We start from the raw sequence: 18,172 nt of genomic DNA, 5'->3' as shown, positions 1-18,172 counted from the left end.
TCCAGCTTCTATTTGTTCACTGCTTGTTCATTTCCCCTTGCCCCTGTGTGATACTCTCCTTGGATTTTCAGAGCTCTCCTTCTAAGAGGAAAACGAATAAACCCTTCTGTCCCCATTCTACATTAATTTAGCCTTCAACTCCACTTTTAAAGATATCAGCTCATCTCCAATCAGCCCTTATGAATTACTTTCTTGAAATGCCATTTCTAGTTATTTTCCTCTTAAAAGAGAAAAAAAAAAAAGTCAAAGACCTGAGCATAAATAAAGCTTATCTAACATAATGCCGAGTCAGATCCAGAATGTGTTACAATATCTATTTTTTTTCACAGCTTGGGTCCCTTGGAGTTGCTTGTTCCCAAGAGAAGCATTCCAGTGTTCCCTGTAACTGTGTGGATGGATGCTGTAGGACATGCCACCTCCAGAGTGACAGCTGCTCCAAACACATGGGGACATGCAAATGTTGTCATTGGCTCAGGGACTGTCTGGGCTGCTCCTTTTCCCTTTGGCTAAGCAGCCTTGCAGCATCAAGGGGTGAGTTTGGGCCAGGGAGGGCCTCCTTTGGCTGCAGAACTGGAATTGGGGCTGAAGCTGGAGCTGGAGAAGCTGAAGCTTCCTCCACTTGCCCAATCAGTGCATCACAAAGACCTGCAGCCAGGCAGAAGGTACAGCTGCAGTGGCATCTGCCTCACCCTGTGGGGCACCAAGAGCCCAGAGGATTCAGAAACTCACACAGGGGATTCTGTCTGTGCTGCAGCCTCAGGGACCGTGGCTGTGCTGGAGCCAGGGTTTCTGTCAGAGTCAGTGACACTCTGAAAGTGGTGTCGGTGTCCCTGTGATGGTCAGGGCTCACCACTTCTGCTTCCTGCTCTGTGGTCCATGAGCCCTGAACACAGCCCTTCACATCAGACAAAAGAGAAGGACCCTGTTCTGGAGAGTGTATTTCCTACAGTGTTTCAGACAGGCCTGTGGAGAAGTCTGGATTGGATACTGGAAGTATCCCTCTTTGAGGCAACAACCTGGAAAAATAAATAATGGTGGCCTGTGCAAATTGGATTTATGGAGCTTTAACAGTGCTGACCCATGAATTTTGATAAATATATTTCTACTATTAATAAAGGCACTGAGCTGCTCAGCTATTGAGGGATGTCTAAAAGCTTTCTGGATGAGCAGCTGCAATGCACATTTTGCTGTATTGCTTTCCATAAATCCATAGCTGGGATCCTCCTGGCCATGTGCAAAGGTCTCTGGAGAGCACAGAGCTGGCACTGTCTGCACCCCTATCTCTGTTTGATCCTAGTGCAAGGAATAAAAAAGTGTCACTGACTGGAAAACTCTGTTTTAAGTATTTTCAGCTAGATCTTCATTGAATTGTGTCCACCCAGCAGCTTGACTTGAAGTCACTGTGACAGGGGAAGGAAGAGAATAACGAGGAACTGTACCCCAAGATTAGGGACCAAAACTCTGCTGTTGGAGTTGCACAGTTTTAGCTTTAGGCAGAAAAGTCAAATGATGCTCCATCACTGCAGGAAGCTGCTGAAAGGATATTTGATGTACTCTGTGGAACTTTGCTGTGTGCAGCTCTCAGTGTTACTCACAAAAGGAAAAACAGAAGGTCAATCCTTTCAGTGTAGATAAAGAGGGTGACCTGGATAGGGAAATGTGATCTAAAACAGGAGAGGCTGAACTTAAACTGGCTATTACAGCTCAGGAAAAAGATGCTGGAATCCTCACTGATGGTTTGCCAAAATTGTAGCCTTGATGTGCAGAGAAAAAAAAAAAATACAGTGCTGTCATCCAGAAGGGCTTGGGCTTGCAAAATACCAAAGAGAACATCTCCTGCCTGTTGTGTAACAGCTTGGTGCACCCATATCTGTGCAGGTCTGGCCTCTGATCATGGAATCCTATAATCATGGCATAATTTGGGTTGGAATGGGCTTTTAAAGGTTGTCTAGTTCATCCCCTCTGCCATGGACAGGGATGGCTTCCACTAGGTCAGGTTGCTCAGAGCCCCATCCAACCCTGGTCTTGAAAGTTTCCAGGGATGGGACATCCCAACCTCTCTGAGTAACCTGTGCCAATGTTTTACCACCTGCCCCGTAAAAACTTCTTCTTTACATCTAATTTAAATCAAATCTCTTTGTTTGAAACCATCACCCCTTGTCCTACGGCAACAGGACATCTTAGGATGTGAGAGCATTGTGGATTTACAGCCCTGAGGTCAAGGGCATGGGGTAGCTGCAATACAAAGGGGTTTGGGGAGGCTGGGATTTTTCTCTGGAGGAAGGGGAGCAAAACATGCCAGCCCTACAAAATCATAAAGAGAACGTGGACCTGGTGCTTGATGAGAGTTGGAGGCCATCGATCAGTCTGGTAGATTGATTTAAAATGGATGAAAAGGACTTTATTTGGAGTAGGTGGGAGAATGAACTTCTGGAACTCACTGCCACAGGAGGTTGTGGAAACAAATAGGATCAGCAGGTTTATAAAAGGTAGAGCAAATTCATGAGCAGCAGCAGGCCAACAGACAGATGCTGAAGGTAACAGGCAGGAATGTAGCCTCTGGAATTGCTATTACTGCTTGTGTGGGAGCTGGAGGAACACAACCAAAGCTGGGCCCTCCCCAGATGGCATCTCCTGCTGCTGAAAAATGCAGAAAAACAACACAAGGAGAGAGGAAGCACTGATGTCACCAGCAGAGCACTGCCTACATCTCAGCTCCAAGCAAAATCAGATCTCCCAGGTGGTTGCTGTGTGGTAGGAAGACAGAGCAACCAGCAGGAAGAAAGATTTTGCATTTCTATTCAATTTCCATCTCTGTAGTGAAAATCTAATCAATGCTCATTTTCTGTCTTCTACCACTTTTCCTTTTTCCACTGGCAAAACAGCCAGTGGAGGAGGTGGGAGCATTCAAAAAAGTTTGAATTAAAGTATATTTCAATCATTCCTTATTTTCAGACTGCTTGCCTGAGGAAAAAAATCCCCTCTACCTCAAAAACTGATGGAAGCCACCTCCAAACATTCAATATCTCTGGGAAAAGAGGGAGGGGGATGGGGTCACAGGAACAAGACCTTAGTGTCTCTTATTGTTAGCAGGGTAAATAAAAGGAGGAAACCAAGGAACTACAAACCAGTCGGGTTCAAGTTAAAAAAACAACAAAACAAACAGTGGGACTTTTCATCAAAGAAAGAGATGAGTAATAATCACTGCCTTTGCCAAGAATGAATCCTTTCAGATGAGTCTGTTTTCCTTCCGTGACAGATTCCAGCTCTTTGTTTACCATTATTATTTACTGTTCTGTCATCAATAACTTGTTTTGTGGCGGAGAACATCCTTATTAAGTTCTCAGATGTTCCTGAGCTGGAGGGGCTGAAAGCACTGGCTTAAGATTCAAAAGAATTCAGACAAATCAGGGAGGAAAAAATCTTTTTTCAGCAGGAAAATCTGACATTTAGGAAAGACTGGCTGTCCAAACACACAGCAAAGAAGCAGAAGACCTATTGGCTGCACCACTCGTGGGTTACACTGTTGCCATATTGAATTCCAATATGGGATGCATAAACAAGAACAGTCTGTAAAACACACGATGTTTTCCCTCCTCATTCCAGCAAGAGGATCTCTCAACTGGTCTCCTAAGATCAGCTTCCAGGGAGGAATTAATTCTCTATCTTCCCGCTGCTTGTTTGCTAGATCCCCCTTGCTACAGGGAAGATAGAAAATTCATGGAGAATTCCTGAAGAGAATTCATCCATGGGGAGAACCCCCCATGGATGCTTGACCTCCTCCAGGAGTGTGTGTTTCTGTGTCCCTCTCCAGGACACACTCCTAGCCAACATAATAAGATTAGAATCCAACCTATCTGGACAATGCTGTTTGCAGCCCCTCGAGAGCCTGGTGGAAGTCCTGTGACGGGGTAAGTCATTACCATCAAGCTCATTTCCTGATGGTGTTTAACCCCTCTTTCAATAAAAATGAGCTCTGAGATGCCACTTGCCTTGTTGTCACCACAGAACAGAACACTGGAGGTTATCTTTGAACCCCGGGTGCTTTGTCCATCAGGAATAAACGAGAGCTGAGAAAAGCCTGCAGAGAATGGAGACATCAAAACAGGCATGACCCGGAGATACTCGTCCTCTTTCTTCTGCTGAAGCTGCCCGGTGTGATTCAGCTTCCTGAGTGCTGTCATGCCTGGATCAGCGGGCTTTGTGTCCAAACCCACCTCCTCAGTGTCACCTGGGGCTGTTTCAGGCTGCTGCTGCTGCTCTGGCAATGCAGGAGTTGCCTCCAACTCTCTCCTCAGCACTGGAGCTGCAGCAATGCCAACTGCAAAACCAGCCTGGGCCAGCACCAGGTAAATATTTGACCTGCTGTGCTGCAGAGCGTGGCTGCTGTGTGGCAGCTGGGCAGGGATGCCAGCTCAGGGCGTGCCAAGCTGCGGTCAGTGTGAGTGTCCCACGGGGCTGGCTGTGTCCTGGGGCACACACAGCCACGGCCACCAAGGGATGCCCAGTGAGGGGACCCCTGTGCTCTGAGCAGAGCAGGGGGCGCTCGGGCTGGAACTCTCAGCAGGGCTGATGGGGAGGGGTCCTGCACCCCCCCCGAGCTGGCATCAGTGTCCCCTGGGGATGTGGGGCTGGCTGGCAGCCCTGGCTGGCAGCCCTGCTTCTCCCAGCCCTCTGCCTGGCCCCGACAAAGCACCACGGCTTGAGGTCCCCATCTTGTGGCAGCAGGGACAAACGGCTGGGACAACAGGAGCTCAGCGGTTCCCCGGCCAGGCAGAGCCCTGGCAAAGTGCTGCAGAGGCAGGACACTGCCAGTGCCACCCGAGTGTCCTGCCTGAGGTCACAGCACGGCTCGGGAGCAGTCAGAAGCTAAAGCAAGCTGGAACAGCTCTCACCCCTCACATACACATTGTCCCCACACTGCTCTTACACCTTCTCTCCTATACCCACCACGCTGGGGGCCATAAGGACCCTCAGTGGCTGAGTTTGGAGGAGTCCAAGTCGGTGCTGGATTTGATGCTGGCCCTTCCCAGTGCTTTCCACACCAGTTCACACCTCCTTGCACACCCGTGTGCCCTGAGTCCCCACCGTGTCCTGGTTCTCCATGACATCCCCAGGAAGTTGTGCCTGCAGCTCTGCCTGGGTGATGTTCCTGGCTGGAGGGGTGGAACCTGCTCCAGCACCTGCTCCATACAAAGGTAGAGATTGGCCAGTGATGCCCTGACTGGCTTTCTCCTCCCTTCCTCACTGTGCTCAGGAACAGAAGGTGTGTGGGTTCATGACACCTGCAGTGCTGTGCAGAAGAGACCCTGAAGGGCCTCCTCCTCTCTTTGGAGTTATTGGAGTTTCTTCTGTCTCTGTGCATTCTCTGACAGCGCCTGGGGGCCATGGGGTTATGGAAGAGGCCGTGGGATTGTGGAAGAGGCCATCCTTGCCAGTGCCAAGGATCAGAGGAGCCTGTGGCAACCTTGGCTGGCTTTGTGAGCCACCCTGGAGCTTCCTTGATCCTTCCCCTCCTCACTAAGGACCTCCCAGCCCTTACTCAGCACCTGGCAGGTTGCAGCCTCCTGGGACTATCTGTTGCCCAGTCTCCCACCACACCCACAGCTGGAGGAGAGCCCACACGTGCCTTTATCAGCTCCCACCACGGCCACCCTGCTGTGGGCTGCGATAAGGGCTGGGGGGTGCAGACACCAGCACAACTCCTGGGCTCCTTTTCGTGGGGCCCTGACACCACCCCACACTGCTGAGCCCCATCTGCTCCCCTTGCAGCTCCCCAGGAGCCCTCCACAGAGACACCCAGCAGCAGGCCATTTGGTGGAGGCAGAAGAAATCTTGCAGCCCTGTACAGCCCTGTGTGCTGGGTGTGCAAGGAAAGATGTCCTGGCACAGGGAGGTCCTGAGGCCATTCCCACTCTGCAACCAGGCAGAGGGTCACAGGTGCCAGGAGCCCCTGCGTCTCCTGGAAGATTTTCAGGAGGAGATGTCCCCTGGCACTGTCCTGAACAGAGGTGCACGGGGCTGGTGGTGCAAGAGGGGACCCCAATGTGGAATTCTGGTGGGACAGCCTGGGGCTGCAGGGAGCTCCAGATCTTCCATGAGTGTCTCCCCTCCACTGGTACCTAGAAATGCTCTGTCTCCTCCCAGAGCCCCACGGCAGCAAAGCAGTGTCTGCCCGCTGGACACCACCCCCAAATGCTGCCTCTTCTCAGCGACAGCACAACCAGAACCCATTTCCTCCATGCACCCACCTGATGGGGAGACCTCCAGTTCAGACCCCCAGAGCACATCCCTCCCGCTCCCTTCCCGCAGGCAGCACACAGAGCAGGACACCAGAGCTGCAGCACAAATGCAAGAGATTTTATTTCAGAACATTTGACTGCTGGCTGTCGGAGGGCTGGTGGGGTGTTGGCTCCAGCTCTGGCCACAGCACGCGCCTTAACGGTACTTGGCAGTCAGCACGGTGCCCACGGCGCACAGGAACTTGTCCAGGGAAGCGTGGACTTCTGGGGTCAGGAGACTGGGGTTGCGGGTGGCCACCGCCACCAGGAAGCACTGGCCCAGCAGCTGGAAGGCAAAACGATGTGGTGAGCAAGGCAATGAGGCAAGGGAGTCACCAGAAGGGAAGCTGGGCTGGTCACCCCTCCCCAGACACTCACTTTGAAGTTGACAGGGTCCACACGGAGTTTTTGGGCGTGGAGGTCGCTGAGCTTGGAGAGGGCACCAGCAAGGTCATCGATGTGGTTGACAGCTTCCACCAGTGCTCCCGCCACCTTCTTGCCGTGCCCCTTGACCTGGGCAGAGCCCTTTCCTAGGTCGAAGTGGGGGAAGTAGGTCTTGGTCGCGGGGTAGGTGGCGAACATCCTGCAGAACAGAGGGGTTCAGAGACAGGTGAGACAGGGACAGGGGGGCAAAGGACAGCTGCGGATGGGGACAAGAGGGGGCAGATGCGAGGGAGTCGGGGCTGGAGAGGGGAGAGAGGGTCACACAGGGGACAGCCACGATACCTCTCCAGGGCATCGGCGCCATATTCGTCGGCGTGGCCGCCGATTTTGGCGAAGACGCCCTTGACGTTGGTCTTGTCTGCGGCGGACAGCACCATGGTGTCACCTCCGAGTCGGCAGCGCCAGCACGGGTGTCCCCGCTGCCCGCCGCTCCCCTTATATGCGGTGCTGGGGCTCCGCCCGGCCCGGGGCTGCTGGAGCCCGGCCAGGCGGGGCCGCCGCCCGCCCGTCCCTCCCCCGCCCCGCTCCGCTCTGCGGGGCACCGGCACCGGCACCGGCAGCGGCAGCGGCGGCTCTGCCTCGGGGTTAAGGTCAGGGCTTGTTCCAGAGCGGACGCGTGGTCTCTGCCCCGCGGACACATTTAAAGTTAGGCTTGGGGTTAGGATGCGGTTTAGGTTTAGCTGTAGCGCCCGGGCTGGCGTGGGTTGTGGTCAGGGTCTGCACTGGCACTGGCAGGGGAGCCCGTGTGTGTCCCTTGGCATGGGACTGGCACAGCCTGGATGTGCTCTGGCCGGGTGTTGGCACAGCAGCGTGGGGGAGTCTCCCCACGCCCCCACACAGCCCCGTGTGCACCTGCATGCACAGCCTGACCATGACCAGCCTGCACACACCCCCCGAGCTGCCCCCGGACACACATTGCCCCTGCAGGCACTGCCAGCTGCCACCTGCACGTCCTTGCACACCCGTATGCTGTCCCGGCTCAGCCCTCTGCCCTCCAACACATCCCCGTGCACGGCTGCCCCACTGCAGTCCCTGCTCTGGTTCCTGAGCACACCCCACACCCGTGTACCCCACACCCCCCCACAGAGTGTGTCATCTCCAGCCCCTGCTCCCGAGCCACGGTCAGGCCAGCAGAGCCCGGAGCTGCCCTGCCCCAGCCCCCTGTCCTGCACTGCCCTGGGGCACTGGGCACTGACTTCTGGGCAGGGGGGACACTGGGCAGAGCCACGGGACCAGCGCCGGGCACTGCAAGAGCTTTGGGAAGATCGCTGTGGTCTGTGGTGAGCCCCGTGTGCTCCAAATGATGAGGAACGTAACGAGGGCAAGGAAGATGAGGGTGGTGAGGAAGGCAGGGAGGGTGAGGGGGCTGGCAGAGCTCACAGTGGGCTCGGCAGGTGGCGCAGACCGGCAGTGACAGTTCACACCCGTGTTTCCTCCATGGCTGAGGTTCTTATCATTTGTGTTTGGGGGAGATTAGCTCGGTCTGGCACCGCTTCAGAGTGGGGAGGGAGGGCCGGGGGGGCTGATTTTCTGGGAAGCAGCAGCAGGGCAGTGTCTGCTGCATGTGTGTGCACGGGCAGAGCTGCCAAGGCAGCTCTCAAACTGGTGGCACAAAAACAAACGGGTGTAAACGCACATGAGCCCACTGGGATGTGGACTGGGGTGTGTTTGAGGATGGAGCACAAGCGCTGTGGGTTCACCTGCAGGTGCTGCCACGCTCAGGCACTGCCAGGCCTGTTTGTGAGCAGGCAGGGTCCCTGCACGCCCCCACCCGCCCCCTGCCCACACCTGGACACTCAGGCTCCTCTCTCCTGCAGGATCTCATCTCCCCCCTCTGGTGTCACAGCACAGAGCAAACCCAGGGCTAGTGTAGTATCTCGTAGCCCTTCACCTGTGATCACTGATTCTTTTAAAATTCAGGCTCCAAAGTCCTGAAACCAGTGTTCCTATACTGGACTGCAGCTTTGCCCATCCCATTCCCACCCTGCCCAGGTCCCAGGGGAAGAGCAGACACCTGGGGCAGGTGTGGAGGTTCTTCCCTGGCAGTTGACTGGGATTAGTGCTTCAGGAGCTTGACTCCCAGAACAGTCTTTGTGCTTAATGGTCTGCGGTGGGCTTTTTTCACTCCATGAATTCTCAGATTGCTTCTGGAGCTCATGCAAGCACTTCGCTCCTGCAGCACTCCTAATAAAGCCTTAAAAAGCCATCTTGATAGATGGAGACAGGTAGGATTTGTCCTACACCCCCATCACCCCCCAGGAATCCTTCAGGGGAATGCAAGGATCACATTTGTCTTGGCGCAGCCTTCGCCCCGCTCCCTGGAGGGATGCAGGCACAGCTTCACTCCCTGGGTGCTGCCATCAGCTGCATCCCGTGCTGGGGAGGGTTGGAAGCAAGCAGGGCCCTGAGGGGCACCCAGGGAGCCCAGGGCTGGTGCTGCCCTTCCCGTACCTCATCCACCACACCCGCAGCCCCGTCCCTCCAGCAGGAACGCCGCCACTCTCCAGCCCAGCCCAGCCCCCGGCCCCGGCACAAACGGACGCGTTGCTGCAGCAAAAGAATCTTTTTTTTATTGATGGTACACAGGCACGGCTGACAGCTCATCTGTACTTCTCAGCCAGCACGCTGGCCACGGCCGACATGAACTTGTCGACGGCAGAGTGCGCCTCGGGGCTGTACTCCTTACCCAGGCGGGTAGCCAGCGCCACCTGCAAGCACTGCGACAGGAACTGCAAGGAAAAACGGGGCTTAGCACCGATGTCCCCATCCCGGTCCCTGCCCCACACCCCCTGTACCCCATCCCCTGCTGTCCACCCTCCCCCATCTCCTGTCCTCCATCCCGATCCCTGTGCCCCATTCCCTGTCCCTCAGTCTCCATTCCCCATCCCCTGCTCCCTGTCCCCCCATTCTGATCTCTGTCCCCATTCCCCACCCCCATTCCCCCTGCCTGCCTTGAAGTTGACGGGGTCCACACGCAGGTTGTAGGCGTGCAGGTTGCTGAGCTCAGACAGAGCCTGGCTGAGGTTGTCTATGTTCTTGATGGCGGTGCCCAGGGCAGCCACCACTTTCTTGCCGTGGCCGCGGACCTGGTCAGAGCCCGGGGACAGGTCGAAGTGAGGGAAGTAGGTCTTGGTCGGGGGGTAGGAGCAGAACATCCTGCGAGAGTGGGACAGTCAGTGGTGCTGACCCCAGCTGCACCCACCACGCCGGCCCCTCCGTGGGGCTCCCACCCCCTTGTCCCCTCTCCCGTGGGGTCCCCAGGTCTGTACCTTGTCAGGGCCTCGGCTCCGATTTCCTCCTCGGCGCCCCCCACCTTTCCCCATATCTGCTGGATCAGCTTCTTGTCCTCGGCGGTCAGCATGGCGGCGGCTGCAAGAGTGGCCAGGGATTGGTGGCAGCAGCACTGCAGGGACGCCTTTTATAGCTGCTGGCACCTCCACCCAGCCTTATCTTATCACACTGAGGGGCGGGGGGATGGCCGGGCCCTGGGAGCGGCTGCAGCACTGCCTGGGGGGCCCCAGATGCCTCGGGGGCCCCTGCCCTAAGGAGGCCCCTGGGGGCCCCAGCTGCCTGTCCTGCCCCTCTGCCCCAGCCCAACACCAGAATGGGGCAGGGGGCAGCACCTTACCAGGCTGCCTCTTGGACAGCAGCAGCCCCAGGCATGTCCCAGGGGTGCCACAGCCTTGTCCATCCTGGCTGGCACGTCCTCAAACCTGTTATTGTGATCCAGTATTCTCCACGGATGGGCCAGGGTCCTCCTTGGCTCTGAGGGTGGTGACGTGGGTCCCACAAGTGTCCCATGTCCGCTCCAGACTTTGGCACAGCCAGCCCCTCTCTGCCCCAAGTCCCATGGCCTCTGAGTAGGAGCCATGGACAGGCCTTCCCAGAGAATCCAGGCAGGGAACAACCTCCTCTTTGGGTTCATGGTCTTCCCAAAGTCCATCCTGTGATGCTTGTCAGTCTTGGACTCCTTCCCTTCTTCCCACCCCAATGTGTGCTCCTGCCTCTCCCCATAAATTCTGGGAAATCCCTCAGGCCCCATGGTGTCTGGTCATACAATAGCAGAATGTTAGAATAATCAAATTATTAATGTTGGAAAAGGCGCCTAGGATCCTCAGGCTGACCATTCCCCCAGCACTGCCAAGGCCAACCCTAAATCAGGTCCCCAGGAGCCACATCTACACATCTGCTAAATCCCTCCAGGGACAGGAACCCCACCACTGCCCTGGACAGCCTGTGCCAGGGCCTGACAAGGCTTTCAGTGGAGAAATTTTTCCTAATATCCAACCTAAGCCTCTCCTGGCACAACTTGAGGCCATTTCCTCTGTCTCTCACATCCTTCTCTCAGCCTCTGCAGGAAGGAGTTGGTGCAAACAGGGGGTAAGGGACACACCAGATGCTGACCTAAGTCATGGATTTAGACCTCCAGATTACCTGACACCAGTGGATGCAGAATGCTTTAAGAGCTGCTGTGGTGACATTTAGATGTTTGGAGCCATTTGATGGCCTGAGAGCTTCCACATCACCTTCCTCCCCCTTGTCCAAGCACAGTCTCTAAATTCCATGGATGAGGCGAGGACTGCCACGTGCAGTGCTGGCTCAGGGTGGCCATCAGAGCAGGCTGAAGGCTTTGCACCCACTGTTTCATGCCACAAGTCTCTGAGACAGGAGCTGACATGATCCTGTGCTTCAGCTTTTTGGCCAAACAGCCCCAGTAAAAGGCTGATGTTCCAGGTTTTGTGTGAGCAGCATTTGCACAGCATCAAGACTGTCTCTGCTGCTCACCTGCCCCCACACAGGGAATAGATTTTGAGGTGCTGGGAGGGGACACAGCCAGGCAGATAGGCCCAAATGATCAAAGAGGTATTTCATACCATGTAACACCATGCTCAGCAATCAAAGGGAAAAGAAGGGGTCTGAAGGAGTTTTAGGGGGGTTATTTATGGTTTTTGCTCATGAACTGGCTGAACATCAGCCTACCCATGGGATGTGGTGAGGGATTGCCTTTGCACCCCCTGTTTTGTTTTCTTCCCTGTGCTTCCACTTAGTCTTCACTTACTAAACAATTATTTCTGTGTGTTTGTTTGATCTTGACCCCCAGTTTTTCCTGCTTTTATCTTCCTTTGCCCTTCGCCTCATCCCATTGCAGGGGCGAGGTGAGTGGGCAGCTGGGGTGCAGTGGCTGCACAGTGGGGTTATCCCACAGAAGAAACACATCAGATACCACATCCCTACCCCATGGAGAGAGGCACAATGAGAGGACAATGCCCTGCGTTGCAATGCAGGTTTGGTTCCCAGCAGGCTGGGATGGGTTTTGAATAGGTCCTAGCAGGGTAAAAGACTTTGCTGATCAGCCTGGAGACAGACTGTGGTGGATATACCTTGGTGAGCAGCTGCAGTCACAGGGCTCCAGCCCATTCTGGGCTTCTGCTCAATGCTATGTTGCTCCCACTGAATGTTATGTTTATGTTATGTTTATGTTATGTTATGTTATGTTATGTTATGTTATGTTATGTTATGTTATGTTATGTTATGTTATGTTATGTTATGTTATGTTATGTTATGTTATGTTATGTTATGTTATGTTATGTTATGTTATACCCACTGAATTGGCACATGAATTAGTATGAGTTCATTAGTCTGTGAATTAGCACATGAGTTTATAAAGTTTAATACTTCCCCCTCCATATTGTTTAGACATTTCAGAACACCCCTGCCTGAACAGTCAGGTGTGGGCAGAACATGCTGAGAAGAAAGCACAGAGACCATAGCTCACATTTGAATTATTTATTGGGTTTTGCAGATGACTGAGCCCCTGCAGCAGGGATTTAAAGAGCTGCCCAGGAAGGAGTGATATCCCAGAGCCTGGCAGCAGGGCTGGGCTGTGGATGGGCCTCCCTCACCCTCTGTTGAGGTGATTTATCTGTATTTCTCCGTCAGAACAGAGGAAATACTGGACAGGAACTTGTCCCACGCAGCATGAACTTCTGGGGTGAAGTCACTGGGATAGTGGGCAGCCACGGAGCACAGGATACAGTGGGAAAGCAGCTGTAAGGGAAAGCAGCATGAAATCCATCACAATGAGTACCAGGTATCAGTGTAGGGGTCTCCAATGGACCTTGGGCCCAGTGTGCTTGGGGATGACAGCTACATGTCCCAAGCAGGCAGTGCTGCTGCCTGAGATGGGAGTGAAGAAGCACAGTTGTCTTTCTTATAGGGCAAAAGGCACTGCTTGATCCCCCTCCCTCATCCATGTGTCCTTTCCTTCCTCAAGTGCAACAAAGTGGGACTGCTTATAATTTCTTAAAACTTTGTTAAAGACAGGTGATGCACCTTGATGTGTGAAGCAGATTCATGAATTACAGCAAAACCAGCAGAGATTTGAATCTGTCTAACACAAACCACAGGAGCTCCCCGAGGAGTTCTTTGCCTGCACTGGGCCAGAACTTTCACCAAAAGACTCAATCTCAGGTTAAAAATTGTATGAGAAAGCAGCTGTGCAGCACAGTCAGGGATCAAGCTGCCATTAGCCCACGCGACCTGTGGTCTGTAATTTTGAGATGGCAGGACCATCTTTGTGATGGCAGGACCACCTTTCCACCCCTGAAAGTCTCTGTGCTCACTCACCTTGAAGTTCACGGGGTCCACCCTGAGGATGTAAGCGTGCAGCTCGCTGAGCTTGACCAAAGCCTTGCGGATGTCATCGATGCTCTTCACAGCCTCCCCGATGGCACTCATCACCTTGGAGCCATGGCCACGGAGCTGAGCTGAGCCTTGGCTCAGGTCGAAGTGAGGGAAGTAGGTTTTTGTCTGGGGGTAGCTGAGGAAAAGCCTGGAGGAGAACATGAGGAACAGGGTGAGCAGAAAAATGGTATGAGGTGGTAAAACCTCAGAACAAGTGCAGTGTAAACCTTCTGCAGCACGTGCAGGATTATCTGTACCTGTATTGTATCTGAAAAGAACTAAGTGTTAAAAATTATTTAAAACTTAATGTAGTTTTGGGTTTGGTTTTGTTTTTAATAAATAAAAGCCCCAGTTTGTCACCAAATTTCCTGTATTATATTATAACAAAGTTTCCAGGACCTTCAAATGAAAATGAGAAAACAAGAATTTATATGAATGGTACTTAGAATCCTGAAAGGAGGATCACAGTACCTTACACTGATCTGTAAATAGCATTTAAATCACTTTGAATAACATAAAAATGTCAGATAATTTCCAGACCCTTTTAAGCCAGCTTGCTTAGCTGGTATGGACTTTGAATTACTGTGCCATGCTTCATGCAGGGGGTCCAGCTGTCTTGTTTCCTAACAGTTTGTTACCTAACAACTGGAACAATGAGAACTGAGCATCCAGTGAATTTAGTGGACAGCTATTCTCTTAATGCATAAAAACTGTAAGAGAAAGTGCATCACTTGTACAATAAACCACTTCAAGTTTATCCCCTAACAGGGATAATGGTGTTTAGGACACCGAGTATGAATGGCTTTGAATTCCTCACCAGTGCTTCTGGCTATGAATTCTTCTGTATGGCTATAAAGAAAAAAGAAACCTATTACATTGTTAAAAAATCATGGTTTACTGCTAGACTGTGAAGCATTTAGTAGCACAGATATAACTCCTGAAGATTACATATCAAACAGCACAACTCTTCATCAAGTCTCCCTTGTCCCATCCTGCTCTCACTCTCCCAGGTTCTACATGAGATGCATCCTAACAGCAAAGGAGGCCTGCTGGGGCCTTACCTCTCCAGTGATTCTGCCCCAATGGCATCAGCCTGAGTGGCCACCTTGGTCCAGATGGTGACCACGGCGGCTTTCTCGGCTTGGGTCAGCGTCATTGTGCAGGAGCTGCTGTCTCTGTCCCCTTGCAGTGACCGCTCAGAGCAGGTTTGGACTCACCCCCTGGCAGCCCTGGTTATAAAGGGGAAGGGGGAGAGGACCTTGGTGGCTGTCCACACTCATTGGTTACTCCAGAGGGCCACTGTGGACTGAGGGACACTTATCTCCCGAGAAGGAATGGCTACCTTGGCAAGGGTCAGCACACTGTCCTCCTTGCCTGCTGGCCTTATCAGCTTCTTGCTTCTTAACCTAGCAGCTGCGTGGTCTAAAGAAATTGTCTGGACACGTATTGATACATGAGCAGAGAGATAATGCTGCAAAATTCCATTGATGAAGCTTTAGGACACATCTCTAAGCTGAGGAGTGTGTGGGCTCCAGCACACTGAGGAGCCTGGAGAGGAATCTGCATTTCCCCCCTTGGGTCACAGATGTGAACACAAGACTCTGGGCCTTTCTGACCAGCCACTTCCAGCATATGTGGCTGTAACATGTGCAATATTTCACATAAAATGCTTTGTAGGGGTAGGGACAGGCTGGGAGATCTGTAGTGCGGCTCAGAGGAGAAATTTTTTAAGAGTAAGTGCAGATTTTGCCATTTGCTTCAGGACTTCACTTTGCCAGCCTCTTGCAAAGAATTAGGGACTCACTTTACAATTGCTGCCTGTGATAACATTGGTAGTAAGGATCACTTTGGATACAGGAATACAGAGTTTGTGAAATGGAGTATGGTGCTGGAAAAAAGTGTGTGTGTGAGAAAGCCCAGTCAGATTTCTTTTATTGTAATCCTCAGACTGCACATCTTTGCTTCCTAACTGTGTGATCTTACTGTTAGTTGTTCCCTCACTATAGGACACAAAATAATATGACACAGACATGCTGCTCTTTCCAAGGTAAAAGAGAGTTTTTAATTTTTGACTCTAATATTTATAGATTTCTAAAAGTGACAGTGGATTGGAGGGTACAGTGCCACCTCTCCAATCCAATGACACTGGATAAACCAACAGTTTATCAAATTTCTTCTTTTCTATAAAAGAATGCAAAACAATAAGTTATTTCCATAAAGTGTGTGAGAAAGTTTCTTACATACAAGAATGTAAACATCAGAAAGCTTAGAAAAATCTTAAAAAATCAGGGCAACAGTTCCCTGCACTGTAGAATAGCCCTCAACACTCCAGTTAGTGCTGGCTGTGTTGTTGGACATGCACAAGAGCTCCTGGTCCCACAGCAGATGGCTGGTACCATCAGGGCACGGGCCCTGGCTGGGTGAAGGACCAAACAAGCAAAACAAAGACCAGCACAGGTCTGTAATCACAGATAAGTGGGCAAAGTGTCAAAGAAATACCCTGCTGGAGATGGTTGCTGCAGAACCTCTGGGAGTAAATATCCTGCCAGCACATAAAGCAGAGGTAAATCTCTTTGCCATGCTGATAAACTACAGCAGCCTCAGACATCAGACACCACTGAGAGCTGGCAGCTGTGCAAAGAGCACTGGCTGCTGCAGTCAGAGGGGTCAGATAATGTTCTCTGCCCAAGCAGCCCCGCACACTTGTGTGGAGAAGGTTGGTGTGTCTCAGGCAGAGATGTGTCTGCATTTGAGAGCAGCACTACCCACTGCCACAGAGGGTGTTCCCAGCCATGCTACAGGGAAAGCCCTTCCAGGGACAATGATCCCTGGGGGTGCATGCCCAGCCTATCGATACCTGTACCAGAGCACAGGTGTCACACAGGAGCGCACACTGGAGCCCCTCAGGAGCTACAGGGAGCTGTGCTGTGCTGCTGGAAAGGTGCTGGGTTTGAGGTGGCACCCCTGTGTGTGTGTGTGTTTATGACAGGGATCTCTTCTGTGCTGTCACATGGGCAGAGGGCTCTCCTCTCTGGGCAGGCTCCACAGCCTGGAGGAGTTGATCCATACTCTACAGACACCACTTTCCTGGGGCTGTGCCTCTGCCCCTGCATCCTGGGCTCAGGTGGGAATGAACCAGTGGCAGGGTCAGAACCAGGGATGGGGTCAGACAGCAACTTCTGTATCCTCTGGCGTCCACACCTTGCTGGGGCAAGTGGCACTTGCAGAAGGACTCTGACCCACCCCTTGTACTCTGCACTGGGCTCTAATTTAAGCTTCTCTGCATGCCATCTGTCACACAAATTAGAATAAACCTTGGGCTTTCCCAAAAGGCAGACACAAAGCACTTGGGGCCTCTGAGTCTGCAAGCCTGGCTGGGTTTGGGGGATCTTGAATTATCATCCCCTCTGTGGAGGCCAACAACTCCTCTGGGATTTAATTTCAGATTGTGTTCAGTGCCGCAGATCCTCCTCAGTCCTCCTGAGCATGGGCTGGGTAATTCACTCACTTTAAGAGGGGATATGAAAGCGGACACATCTGAGACACAAGGAGGACAATTGTTTTACCACAGGGAATATTATCAGAGGTCTCTTTGTATACCTTCCCTTTGATAGTGCCATACACATCCCCTGAAAACCCAGAGCTCACTCTGGCTACACAGGTGCAGAGCAGTGCAGTCTCCAGTTCAAAGTGCCACTGGCAGCATAGGCAGAGCCAAAGCAAGGAAAACAAGGTATTCAGTTTATACAACTTAAATGGATGGCAGTACCAAGAGAGGCTGTATTAATCATCCCTTGCTACACACATTTCCAAAACCTGCAGTTTTCCCATAGAAAATTTACTTTGAAAATATAGATGCTGCTGTGAAATATCCATTTACATAATGTTTTTGTCTCCTCCCCAAAGTTCTGCCTCTTATGTGTCATGTTCATGGCAGTGCTCCAAGCTCTCCACAGTGAGAGTGCTTTTAATCAGGGGTTACTCAACCAAGCTGTGACCCAGATAAACACAGGGATAAGGCACAGACCATGAGGATTCCTTCCTATTCTGTGTAACCTGGGCATTGCTTCTCTGTGACTGCAGGATTAAGGTTTGTGTGCACACAGAGTGATGTCCGCACAGGAGGATTCATCATCACTGAAATCATTATGGAATTTGAATTATTTTTCCAAGAGTTACTCCTGCGCTATCTCAAATGCCAGAGCAGCCAAAATGTAACAGTGGTTTGCTAGAAGGAGCTCATTGCTCACTCAGGATCAGGGCTGTGCTGGGGATTGTTGTGGGAGCAAGCCTGGTGGGAGAAGTCTGCTCCTCAACACAACGTGACATGGAAAATGACCTGGCTTTGCATGAGTCTCTCAGCCAAATTCCTCATTCCAGTGCTCCAGCTACCCATGGGGTAGTGAGACAAGGGGGGCCTGGCCTCGGGGATGCAAAGAGCTGGACAACATGATTGCTGCTGTTCCTCTGCCACAGGGCCAGTAGAGAAGACACGTCCTCTGGGAAACCCCACCAAACCTGCCTTCCTCTCTTGCTGCTGCTGCTTCTCATGATGATCCACAGCTCCACTGCAGAATGTCAACCTTTGGGCACATCATGAATCTTTGTCAGGAAATCACTAAAGGGGATTTTTTTTTTAAATTAATGTAGGTCCTTTTTAATCCAAAATCTGTTCCAAAAGCTGGCTACCAGAGTTTCTCATTTTAAACAGCAGAAGCAAGTAACAGACCTATTAGCTAATTGTAAAAGTGGGATTCGAATTT

At 52.2% G+C, this 18,172-nt stretch overlaps 3 protein-coding genes across 3 annotated transcripts; all 3 read right to left on the bottom strand.

Annotated features, from left to right (window-relative positions):
• Positions 1-6,339: 6,339 nt before the first annotated feature.
• On the bottom strand, positions 6,340-7,158 carry LOC115909231 (hemoglobin subunit alpha-A). Its single transcript, XM_030958392.1, has 3 exons — positions 7,008-7,158; positions 6,660-6,864; positions 6,340-6,567 (listed from the first exon to the last, which is right to left on the bottom strand). The coding sequence occupies exons 1-3, from the start codon at positions 7,100-7,102 to the stop codon at positions 6,439-6,441; spliced, it is 429 nt and encodes a 142-aa protein (XP_030814252.1). The 5' UTR covers positions 7,103-7,158; the 3' UTR covers positions 6,340-6,438.
• Positions 7,159-9,273: 2,115 nt separating this feature from the next.
• Positions 9,274-10,155, bottom strand: LOC115909232 (hemoglobin subunit alpha-D). The gene is made up of 3 exons (XM_030958393.1): positions 9,995-10,155; positions 9,677-9,881; positions 9,274-9,454 (listed from the first exon to the last, which is right to left on the bottom strand). The coding sequence occupies exons 1-3, from the start codon at positions 10,084-10,086 to the stop codon at positions 9,326-9,328; spliced, it is 426 nt and encodes a 141-aa protein (XP_030814253.1). The 5' UTR covers positions 10,087-10,155; the 3' UTR covers positions 9,274-9,325.
• Positions 10,156-12,520: 2,365 nt separating this feature from the next.
• LOC115909155 (hemoglobin subunit pi) lies at positions 12,521-14,666 on the bottom strand. The gene is made up of 3 exons (XM_030958265.1): positions 14,471-14,666; positions 13,353-13,557; positions 12,521-12,773 (listed from the first exon to the last, which is right to left on the bottom strand). Exons 1-3 carry the CDS (start codon positions 14,563-14,565, stop codon positions 12,645-12,647), a joined length of 429 nt encoding a protein of 142 aa, XP_030814125.1. The 5' UTR covers positions 14,566-14,666; the 3' UTR covers positions 12,521-12,644.
• Positions 14,667-18,172: the final 3,506 nt, after the last annotated feature.

Source organism: Camarhynchus parvulus, chromosome 14 (assembly GCF_901933205.1).
Source record: "Camarhynchus parvulus chromosome 14, STF_HiC, whole genome shotgun sequence".
In the NCBI taxonomy this organism is placed as follows: Eukaryota; Metazoa; Chordata; class Aves; order Passeriformes; family Thraupidae; genus Camarhynchus; species Camarhynchus parvulus.
Note: the sequence above shows the minus strand (reverse complement) of the source record. Positions and strands in the feature narration are given on the sequence as shown.